Source organism: Callionymus lyra, chromosome 9 (genome assembly GCF_982586985.1).
Source record: "Callionymus lyra chromosome 9, fCalLyr1.hap1.1, whole genome shotgun sequence".
Classification (NCBI taxonomy): domain Eukaryota; kingdom Metazoa; phylum Chordata; class Actinopteri; order Syngnathiformes; family Callionymidae; genus Callionymus; species Callionymus lyra.
This window is the reverse complement of record NC_141826.1, coordinates 1,935,795-1,947,072: the sequence shown is the minus strand read 5'-3', so window position 1 is coordinate 1,947,072 and position 11,278 is coordinate 1,935,795. Positions and strand designations below refer to the sequence as shown.

At 40.0% G+C, this 11,278-nt stretch overlaps 4 protein-coding genes across 5 annotated transcripts; 2 read left to right on the top strand and 2 right to left on the bottom strand.

The window, feature by feature from the left end:
- Positions 1 to 1,318, bottom strand: mmgt1 (membrane magnesium transporter 1). Its single transcript, XM_087799111.1, has 4 exons — positions 1,197 to 1,318; positions 946 to 998; positions 763 to 866; positions 1 to 633 (listed from the first exon to the last, which is right to left on the bottom strand). The coding sequence occupies exons 1-4, from the start codon at positions 1,273 to 1,275 to the stop codon at positions 477 to 479; spliced, it is 393 nt and encodes a 130-aa protein (XP_087655237.1). The 5' UTR covers positions 1,276 to 1,318; the 3' UTR covers positions 1 to 476.
- A 319-nt stretch (positions 1,319 to 1,637) lies between these two features.
- pfdn6 (prefoldin subunit 6) lies at positions 1,638 to 3,049 on the top strand. Its single transcript, XM_087799006.1, has 4 exons — positions 1,638 to 1,831; positions 1,963 to 2,033; positions 2,096 to 2,220; positions 2,798 to 3,049. Exons 1-4 carry the CDS (start codon positions 1,768 to 1,770, stop codon positions 2,916 to 2,918), a joined length of 381 nt encoding a protein of 126 aa, XP_087655132.1. The 5' UTR covers positions 1,638 to 1,767; the 3' UTR covers positions 2,919 to 3,049.
- A 1,895-nt stretch (positions 3,050 to 4,944) lies between these two features.
- On the bottom strand, positions 4,945 to 8,497 carry her5 (hairy-related 5). 2 transcript variants are annotated; one of them, XM_087799235.1, is made up of 4 exons: positions 8,344 to 8,497; positions 5,846 to 6,064; positions 5,667 to 5,771; positions 4,945 to 5,425 (listed from the first exon to the last, which is right to left on the bottom strand). In XM_087799235.1, exons 2-4 carry the CDS (start codon positions 5,885 to 5,887, stop codon positions 5,120 to 5,122), a joined length of 453 nt encoding a protein of 150 aa, XP_087655361.1. In that variant the 5' UTR covers positions 5,888 to 6,064; positions 8,344 to 8,497; the 3' UTR covers positions 4,945 to 5,119. The 2 variants fall into 2 exon arrangements, with proteins under 2 accessions (XP_087655361.1, XP_087655362.1); XM_087799236.1 differs by having other exon boundaries at positions 8,398 to 8,497.
- A 502-nt stretch (positions 8,498 to 8,999) lies between these two features.
- On the top strand, positions 9,000 to 10,705 carry her11 (hairy-related 11). The gene is made up of 4 exons (XM_087799223.1): positions 9,000 to 9,067; positions 9,727 to 9,822; positions 9,908 to 10,001; positions 10,073 to 10,705. Exons 1-4 carry the CDS (start codon positions 9,014 to 9,016, stop codon positions 10,618 to 10,620), a joined length of 792 nt encoding a protein of 263 aa, XP_087655349.1. The 5' UTR covers positions 9,000 to 9,013; the 3' UTR covers positions 10,621 to 10,705.
- The last annotated feature ends 573 nt before the right edge of the window (positions 10,706 to 11,278 follow it).

Sequence of the window (11,278 nt, the reverse complement as noted above, 5' to 3'; positions counted from 1 at the left end):
TAAAATCAGTAAGCTTTTATTAATTAAATTAAACCTTGACAAACAAAGTAAATGTACCATAAATGTCTACTTGGCCAGTGTTACAGTTTCATCATGATGTCATCTCACCAGTTTATTTTACACATGAATGTTCAGACAAGCTTCCAGAGACTCGCCGTAGAAATAAAGCCTTTACGTTTTGTAGAAAACAACTGCAGGAATCTAAAATATGGTAAATGTGAAATGACGAGTGGGACGCTCCTCTTGGAAACATCGTAAGGTACAAAGGTCAGCAACATCCCAGTTCAGTTCAGGAGTCAGTGGAGGTTGCGACCCATCGACGTGAAGCACAGCCAGATCTTCACGAACACGGTAGAGGTTGGCACACTCGGGACAGTGATGTTAGTTTATGTACAAATGTTACATAGTTCCAGGAAGTTAAACAAAAACATTGTTGGTGTTATTGAGGTGAGAGAAAGGAGGAAGGAAGGCCAGTCTCAATGCAAATGCTCCAGCTTGCGTAGTCGTAGGGGGTTGAGGAGAGCTTGTTGGTTGCGTTCGGAGGTGGTTTCCTCTTCCGTCGCACGGAAAAGCACACGGCCTCGATGGTTGAAGAGATAAAACGACGGATGATTCCTCAGTGTGTCGAAGGTTCTGTAAATGAATGAAATACTTAAGAAAACATTTTTTTTCAATTTAATGCACGTACAAAATGAATGTGATCAAATTACCAAAAACATTCAATACAGCACATAAATTAAATAGATCTGAAGATATACACACTTGTTTTTGAGCTCTGACGAAGCATCCATGTCTTTAAACTCCCCAGCGATGTGCACGATTCCGTAGCAGGTCATTATAAAGGATAATAACGTCTGTAGTACAATCTGCAGGTGGAAGAGAGGAGAGGACATCAAACAGAGAAAGCAAACCAGTAGAAATGAAAAATAAGATTTAGTTTCGTACATCGATTGGCAGAGTTTCGTTTTCCTTCTCCGTCAGTCGCATATAAGCTCGATCTGATGGAAAAAAAATGTCAGAAACATTTCAATGAGTCGAGCAGGATTTGGGTGACGAGCTAAACTGCGCTAGCGGTGTTAGCATCCTGACGCCCAGGCCCCAACTGTCGTCTACGAACGCCTGAGACCGGTGGGACCGACCCAAACCACATTTCAAACACCGATATATTTGGCTTTAAGCAAAGCTTTGGGACTCACGTTGTGCCGCAGAGAAGGCTGCGTGGGCTAACGCGAACAGTCCAATGCCAACAACACCTTTCCAGAACGACGAAGCCATCTTCAAGCTGGGCGACCACTGGAGCTGTGCAGTGTCGTAAAACTGTCGCAAAACACCGCAATCATTACGTTGGCAAAAAAATAAATAAAATTATTTCTTGTTTAAATAATTATTGAAATGTTTAACACATTTCGTTTATACTCTAATATATGTTGTATCTATGTAAATGAAGAATCAACATACATTTGTATTTTTCTTATGCATCGTGCTATTTTTATTTTTTCCTTTTTTAAAAACGTTTTTCACTCTTAAGAAACAACTTACATTTAAGAGTTCATATTAGCAATTTTCTAAAGTTTAACTTAAATGTTCAATCATTTCTAAAAACTTCCTCGCCAGGAATAGTAGACTTCCGCTCAACGCCAAGCCTTTCCGGTCCCTCCCCGAGCTATCATGTGCTAAATTTATCTCGATATTGGTTCTTACAAATCATATTCTAAATCTTAGAAACATTTGTGTGAACAGGTAGTTCTAGCTTTGGCTAACACAAACATGGCAGATGCCATCCAGAAGAAGTTGAAGGCGGAGGTGGAAAAGTATACGTTGATGCAGAGGGGTATGTAGCAACCGGCTAACTAGCTAGCCTTAACATGCTTCTATCTGTGTCGGATACTGGTCATATTGAGTCAATTGTTTTTTAAATAAAATGTATTTTAATGTTTTTAACCTATCTGCATTGTTTTCTAGATGTCAAAAAGAACATGTCAGTGAGACAGAAGCTCGAGGCACAGCTGGCTGACAACAACATTGTAAAAGAGGTAACTGTCACTGTTCCTCGAGCCATGAGTGTTCTTCTCTAAATATAATGTTCTGATCACAGGAACTGGACCTGGTGGATAGTTCTAACAAGGTGTTCAAGCTCATCGGTCCAGTCTTAGTGAAGCAGGATCTGGAAGAAGCTAAAGCAACAGTGGCCAAGAGGCTGGAGTACATCAATGGCGAGATGTGAGTGTAAAAGAAAATTGTATGTTGGTGTGGCTAGAATGAAGGATGTTTGTTCCTGTGCCACTGAGAATTAAGTAAGTGGAAACATAAAAAGTGTGTGGGGAAGACTAAAGAGATCATTTGTGTAATGTGAATCACCTAACCCCTTGTTGAATTGAAAATGTCTTTTGTGATATCAAGTTAAAATCAGGATAGTTAATTCCCAGATTTTAAGTAAAAATATGTCCAGCTAAAAGCATTGTGTGTATTATCAAACATGCATTATATTGCTGTTGGAAAATACACGGCAAGAAATTAGATCAAATTAAAAGTATGAAAAAAGTTGTGCTAAAGTGTTCTATAGTGCCACTTCAAACATTTTAGCGACTGGTCGAGAACCATTGACTATACTTAGACAACTGTAGTTTTTCATCTTTCATGTCACACCTCAACAAAATTCAACAAAAGCAGATCAGCTTCAAAATATGTATAAGTATTGTATTGATTCCTTTTAAATGTTTCAAGTTGATCCAGTTAGGTTTATCAATATGTCGTCGTATAATGTGATTTTCTTTTTTTTGTTCTTTCTGTCTTTCAGTCAGAGGTATGAAGCCACCCTGAAAGACTTGGAGGAGAAGTCTGAGAAGCAGCGGGAAGTCTTGTCCAGTTTACAGCAGGAGTATCAGAAAGCTGAGGGACTTTCTGGTGGGAAAGTCTGATAAACACACTAGCGAGAACACAGTGAATAGATAACTGTTCAGTGACAACAACACTGAGTCGACTTGTTTGTTTTCATTTGCAAATTTGTTATTTGCCTCTTGTAAAGTAATAAAAATGTTTTTTTCCACGATCAGTCTACGTTGATAAATGACTGACCACAGGGAGGCACTATTGTGAACACATGAGTTTCTGACTGCCCTAACCTGACCAGTTCATGTTGATTCTTAACCAAACCTCCTGGATGTTTAAACCAACTACCTGTATTTCAATCTTCTCCTCACTTGTGAACATTGTGAACGAGGCCCCGATAGTACAGAGGAAGGTGGGAAGCTGACTTGTATTATATATTCGTCCAGGCGAATGTACAACTATTTCCCAACATCTGTCTTGTAGGCTTCTGACTCAGGGACGCAGTATCGACCAGCAGGGAGTGATCTCGAACTAATTTCGCCCCCCGTAGCATCTTTTAAACCCCTGGAAACAGACCAGGCTTGGATCGGTGGGAGTAAAACTATTGGACGATGACGTCACAGAAGCGCTTTTGGCGAAACCCACATTTTTCCCCCCGCGGTATGATTTGTGTTGTGTTCCCGCAGAAGTGCGCACATTAGCAACACAATGATGAGGATGAGTGTCTGGAAGCTCCGAGCACACGACCATTCACACATCATCCACACTTCCAACGTCCTTCACGACGACTGTCCCTCAGTGGAAACACCAAAGATACATTTATGAACACACACAAATTATGTACGCAATTGCTTATATTTGATATGAATCGTTTCTGTACCAATACTGCTCCGTTACTCTTTTACTTTATTTATAATTTAGCTAATTTACTGACTCCTTCAAGAAACCTCTTCAATTCAATTCAATTTTATTTAAAGCGTCTTATCATAACAAAGTTATCTCAAGACCCTATACAGTTGAAGTAAGACTATAGTGGATTAAGGAAAAATAGATCCCAGCAATTCAACAAAGAGCAAGAAGCGAAACACTGTACAGTGAGCTATAAGCTATATATATAAGCTATGAGATATTTTTACTAGCTCATAGCTATCTAAGACATTTTTATTTGTTCAGGCTTTTCCTTGATTTTCTGGAACTCCTGTGTTATCGGTGTTATCTTGATCTTTTAAGTATATATTTTATTGAGTATTGTTTTGATTTTTTTAGGCGCTTTGTGACCCTGGTATAGATATAATATACTTAATTACTTACTTTTTGAAGGCACTTAAAAATAAACTGAATACAAATAATTAGGGGCGTCTTTGCAAATATTGTACATTTTACGTATTTATCTCTCTTTGCGCTTGATGGATCTACTGACTCCTTTAAGAAACGTTTATATTTGTTCAGGCTTTTCCTTGATTTCCTGGAACTCCTGTTGTGTTATCAGTTTTATCTTGATCTTTAAAATATATACTTTATTGAATATTGTTTTGATTGTTTAAGCGCTTTGTGACCCTGGTCTGGGAAAGCGCTATACAAATAAAATTTACTTACTTACTGTTTAATGTTTTCAGTGATCTTTGCGTTTTTTTTAATTGATATTATAAGTAAACCTTGTTTTATGTACAGATTCAGCTTGAAGGTCAATAACATTTACTTAAAATATTATTATTAATTATTATTAGCAGCAGTTGTGGGATTCATTTATTCTTTATCATAAGAACTCTGTTTAAAATCCCTTAATTTGTACATCAAATCTAAAATGTAATTTTCACTCCCTGACTTAAGGAATGATGAGAAACAATTACAACGGTTGTAAATGTGACAATTGTGACGATATAATCATAATTTTAACGTGGAATGAGCACACAAGCAAGCACTTGCCGACGCTTGTTACTTGCCACCAATTCCAGAGTGGATCAGTTCAGATGAGTGTGTATTTGTGACCAGTGTGTCGCAATGATTGAAAATGCTCAGCATTTAAATAGACATCTACTTCGATGAGCTGCTAACGGTCTGAGTGTCACACCCTAAAACACATCAATGAAGTGTAGTAGCCACATTGTACTTTATTGCATCAAGAGCATTAACGATCTGATAGTTTCAGAACAAAAAAAGAAGAAACTAGTCCATAAAAAAACAGGACATGGACTCAAAAAAAAGAAAAATATAGAATCTGTGCTGTACAAAGGGTGGTAATAAAATACATATATACACGTGTGCGAGCTGTACAAGGGTCTGCCAAGTGTCACTGAGGCCAGGGTCTCCACACGGACTCTGTGGAGGTCACAGCAGGAGACTTGGAGTCCAGAGGGAAGTAGGTGTCATGGTGCTGAGGGTATTCCTGGTAGGAAGGATGTGATGGACTGCTCTGGGTGAGCCGGGGAGGCGGCGATGGTGCCTCGCTGTTGATGAAGTGGCTGATGCGGAGCAGACAGGAGGTCATGTCCTCTGGATGGACCGACCGATTGGCCTGCTGGTTCTGGTCTGCTTTCAGGAAGTGGATTACACTTTCAAGGATCTCAGCCTTCTCCACTTTTGGGTTCTTCATCCTCTGTACAGAGCAGGCAAGATATTGTTAATTAGTTGTCTGAGATATACTGAAGTCACTAACAGTTTACCGTGCTTACAGTAGATAAACAAAGCAAACTAATATAATCCCACAAGACTTCACAAATCATTAGTTATAGAAAATTGTCACACATAATTTGCCTTCAATATCATGTGATTTACACCCAGAGAGTCGACAGAAATGTATTTGGTCAAGTAAAAAAAGGAAAATAATTTGTGTTTACCTCATTTTTGGTGCTCTGCAGCATCAGCAGTCTCAGCGTCTCCAGGCTGTGGTTGATCCGCTCTCGTCTGCGCTTCTCCATTACAGGTTTGGATGTTTTCAAATTCTGTGAACACAAACACTTTAGACCTGGAAAACTCCTGAGCCAGCACTGAACTGCTTTTCTCTTCTTCTTCTTACCCTCTTCATCCTGGGAGACTGTGGGGAGCTGAGAGCTTTCATGGCTGCTTGAGTCCAGGTGAGTGTTGATGGCTCACCTGAGTGCTGGTATTTAACCCTCAGGACCCGCCCTCCTCCTCCTCCCCGTCATTCATGGAATTAGGATCGTTGGTGTCATGGTGTCGGCTCACTTCAGGAACAGCTTTTGTTTGCAGGCTCAGTTGATTGATTGGATTCAAACTGCAGAGCAGACAATATTCACTCACTTCTCCACAATACATTGAATTATTTGTTTTGGTATGAATTTTCGTTTTATTATCTTACCACAACGCTGAATCAGCAAGAGCTTTGGACTGGTTTAGCACAACAAGATGGTCTCATTGAATATGTGTTTCACTCATTTTCACTAGTTAACATCCTTCATTTTTAGTAAACCGAAACAACAGTCAATGTGTCAAGAGTCACATGCCAATGTTACTTCAGAAAGGAAAAATAACATATTTCAAAATAAAAATCCTTTAAGTAAGTAATAGGCAACAGAACAGAAATTATATAAATGCCTCAATGACTGCTACCAGAGTTTAAGAGGAATATTATGTTATACATTGAAGTATGTGAGCTTGGTTTCCTTTTTTAATTAGTTATATTGAGTGTCTATGTACAGACTAGTCAAGTGAAGATGTTACACACAGAAGCTACATCCAGTGAGGTGCAGACTCCTCGAACAAGAATGAGAATATGATCACAACGATTCAATGGGAAACCACTTTAAGTCTCTTCATCACGTCAGAACCAAGAGAGTGGTTTTCACTGGCTGCTCTGGTCTCACATTCCAGACCCGCGTACATTCAACAGGTGTGAACGGTTGTTTTGGTTCAGTGAACTGCCTTTGAGCTGGCTTTCTATTCAGACTTTAAATCCCTCTGTTCAGTCAACCCCCAAAATAGTTTTGGACTAAGAAATGTTTCTTTAGGATTATGAATGTTTTCCAAGAGTCAGAAATGTAATCGAACATTTGAAATTTAGTGTATGTATTAAATAAAACGTTTATTTTTCAGTCAAAACTTTTCAGATTCAAAATGTCGACCCTGATTTAACTCCATAATAGTAACCAGTGTTTTAGTACTTCACCGCTTTGTCAATTGGCCCAACATCTCTATTTTTATTATGTATATCACCTAATCCTTGTGCGTTCTCTGGGTCAAGGTGACCCGGTGGCCAAAAACAAACGTATTTGTGGTATCCCTTATGTAGTCTCTGGGTCAAATGAACGACCTCTTCCAATACATATATATTTCTGGCACATGCTTGCTACAGCTGGATACTATTACCTTAATTTCAACGTTAAACTAAACTTAAAAGCTTCAGCTAACAAACAAACACATAGCTATGTAAGGTGTGATCCCCTGATCTTAACCAATTTAGAATTAACTCAATTTTTCTGGTAGGCACAGTTTTTTTTGTGAGATCTTTTAGTTTCCTTTACATCAGAACATGTTACATGCATGTTGACAGTTATTTAAAAGCTCTTTTACTCAGGGAACATTAAAACTCAAGCTGGATAACAATGGGATTGAGGTGACTTACATAAACAATCAAAATCGTATTTAATTACACGTCAATTCATTTTGTCGATGCTTCAATACAAGGTGGACATTACAGTCAAGCAGTTTGGAGGTGTTTGGATGTTTTTAAGTGTATACTTTTTTGGAGGAAGTAAAGATGAAGTCCCCAGAGCATTATTCGCTTCATTCAAATGGGCATACATTTTGGCCTGTAACTTTAAAAAGAAACAGATTACTTATAGAAAATAAAGCCAACTCTTAATCGACATGAGGGTGAGAAGAAAACGAGGGGATTTTGTAATATTTGACACCATCCTGCTACTTTATTTTACCAGAGTCCTCTAATTCAATGAATCATCGAGTCACTTATTAAATTAGTTGAACTCATGTGTCCTACTGTAAACACAACCCACCCCCTGCAAACACGCGCACACGCCAATCACTGCCTTCACACCTCGTGTTGTGGGTCAAGGTGTTAAAGAGTAACAGCCCCCAAATCCCACACGAGGACACTCGTGGATCCCAGTATTTCTCCACAAACAACTCTTATTTCAAAAAAGTCCAATAAAGATGGGATGCATTCCTCGGGGTGTGTGTGATCCCCTTTACTTCCACTGAACCCCTGATCCGCGCTGATCCCTGTAATGGGCTCAAGTGTGGAGATAACACCCGGATGATCGGATCACGGATCCCTCAGAGAGGATCTGGCCATTCAAGCCATGCAACTTCCGTTTTTAAATCTAGAAAGAGGCGATTAGATGGTGGTCATGGCAACCTCGTGCATGTGATGATGGAGCGTGATTGTTGCAAGTGTGTGTGTGTGACGCCCACTCAATAACCTCAATAACGCGCTCCACTGAGTCCTTGATAGAAAGCAATTGGACTAAAACATCTTTTGTCGTCCCCCTCCCCATCCTCCCTGTCTCCCCCCTGAGTGTGTGTCGGCCAGCTGACCCTCTGGAGCGTGTGTCCACGGGTGTGACCCCACAGCAGCAGCACACTCCTCACCCGGGTGTGATGATCACCACGACACTTGTCCACGCGGAACCACGTCCCGTTTGTCCACGGTTCCCACGCATGCCGAGGACTCACACCCGCGTGGAGCGGGTTCGACCCGGACAGACATGTGCCTGGACGTTCGTTTGGTCGGTCACGTGACGACGTCTCACACGTCATAAAAGCTGCTCGTGTTCGCACTTCCCTTTCCCACGAGAAAACTTTTCTCTCCTAAGTCCGTCTGATTTTCTTCATTGAGAAATTAACATGTTGTGTGTTATTTTATTTACTCATTTATATGGTCCTGCCACCTCAAAATAAGTTTCTGACTCTAAATCCAAACGCAAAGGCTGTTGCTGATGACGTCATAATAAAACTAATACGTAACAAAGTTGAGTATTCGCGGTTAAAATAAATCAATTTGCGCGCCTTTGTTTGAACATGAAGTAATAAAGCAAAGAGATTGCTTTAGTATCGCTTAAGACCGAAATTACGCAATTACAAACAAACATGTGACGTCATCGACACCTGTCAGCCAATCAGCGAGCCAGGGAGGACTTTTATAAATTGTCGCCCGCGGGTCTGAAAGTTTCTTCTGCCTCAGCAAACTCAGACGTCAGGACCAGAGATGACCAAGAGCCTACAACAACCACTGATGGAGGACAGCCGCGGCAGGAAAAGGGTGAGAAAGAACTTTAGTTTTACTTCAATACCATTCAAATTAATTTACCTGCTAACTGTTAAACTAACAACACAAAATAGATTGAATGAAAACACATTTAATTCTTAATTCAAATATTCCGATACTTTTCATTTTTGAATTAACTTATTACTGAATATATATGAAATATATATACCAGTTTTTTCTTCTAAAAAGTTTATATCTTAAACGTGGCTATAAATAATAATTCTCAAATTAAATAAACAAACTTGTTTTTATATTTCTTTTAAGTATGATTTATTGTTTGAAAAAAAAGAAGATATATTTTATATTATATATCAAACAAAGCATTATTAAAGGAGTATTTCTGTACACTAATACACATGTATCAATAATGTATTACATTTAGACGGTGGCGTTAAATGCAATAATTTATAATAATAATAATAATTTTATTCATTATATCTTTTAATTGTATCAATGTATCATCTTATATTTTTGTTTAAAATGCTTCTGGTAAATGTATACATACCTCCTAGACGCTAGTGCAGTAAAATAAATCCTAATTTGTCTCCAATTCTTTAAAGGACCAAGCTATTGAGTATTTAAGTGAAAACCATGCATCAGTTCCATGTGTTTATTTGAGGCGTGCATGCTAATATGAAGCTGTCTGTCTGTAGGTTCTGAAGCCGTTGGTGGAGAAGAAGAGGCGAGACCGAATCAACAAAAGTCTTGCAGAACTGAGAACTTTGTTGTTGAACAGTACCTCAGATCCAGTGAGTCCAGAACCCATTCCTTCACCTCATTCTGTTCGAGAATGTTTTTTTAAAAAGATTCTCTGTCAACAATTATCCTCATCAGCGGCTGCAAAATCCTAAACTAGAGAAGGCTGAGATCCTGGACTTGGCTGTGGAGCATCTTCACAAGTGGACTGAGGGGAAGGACTCGGCCAGAGGTCAGTGGACCGTCACGGTTTGACGGTTTTCTAACAAGTTCAGCCTCTGACCTCTTATTTTTTCGTTTTAGACTGTTCTGGATGCCTTCCCCTCCCAGAACCTCCTTCTCACCTGAACATGGAGGGTGCCGGGTTCCAGCAGTGCGTGGCTCAGATGATCAGCTACATGAACAAGATCAGTCCGGCTCAGAGGACCGGGCTGCTGGACGGCCTTAGGAACCACATGGAGAGTCTACAGACCCAAACCCGAGCCCCTGAAGCATCTCTGGACCTTATTAGCACATCTGAGAGCAAAGACAAGTCGCTGGTGCTGACCCACACGCCGCCTCAGCCTCTGATGTGCTCCACGCCCAGCCACGACACCCTGACACCCCCCACGTCCCCCTGGTTCTCGCCCTCCTTCTCGGCGTTCTCTCCCACTTTCCCGTCATTTGCCTGTCACTTCTCCTTCCCCCCCAGCCTGTCGCCTCTCTCCACCAGCGCCTCCTTCTCCACACTTCCTGTCCACGGCCACCTTGCCACGGTCTCGCACCCCGTCACCTCGCTTCGACCCCCCCCTCTCCCAGCCCGGAGGGAGGTCCCGTTGAACCCTCTTCCGATGTGGAGACCCTGGTTTTAAAAGAGACATGTTATCAAACCCTGTACAGTGTAAATAATAGTCTATATTTTATATTTGTCTTGTAATAAAACTGATTAAATAATGAGTTAGAACATTTTTTCTAAAAATAATTTAGAGACTGACGACAAGGTCTTCTACTCCCTGTATCAACCAGACCTCGATATGTGATTTGAAAATGACTGAATGGAATGAAACTAGTCATGAGTCCTGGAAAAGACAGCAATACAACAACACAGCAAACTATACAAATCATGAGCAAAAACATGGAGCAGGATGGAAGAAGCACTGAAGAAAAGTCGAGCGTGTTGTTAAACAAGGTTGAAACTGTTCATTTATGTACTTATCTCTGCACCAAAAACTACATCGGCGACATTTCGATCTCTACAGTTGTTCAATATTCCACATTTGATAATGACAAACTATATTTTCTCCTTATGTGTTTGAGTTTGACACCACGGTGTCAGAATAATTATGACTTTGTTATTCAGAATTATCAACACTTTAATAAATGTAGGCTTTTTGTATTAGCATGTTGGTATGTAGGTAGGTAGAACTTTATTGACCCCTCAGGAGGTCTCCTTCGGGAATGTTTTATTTTTTCCAACTAGCCACAGCAAATACAGCAATTTTTCATAAACAATAAATCAAAAATAAAATA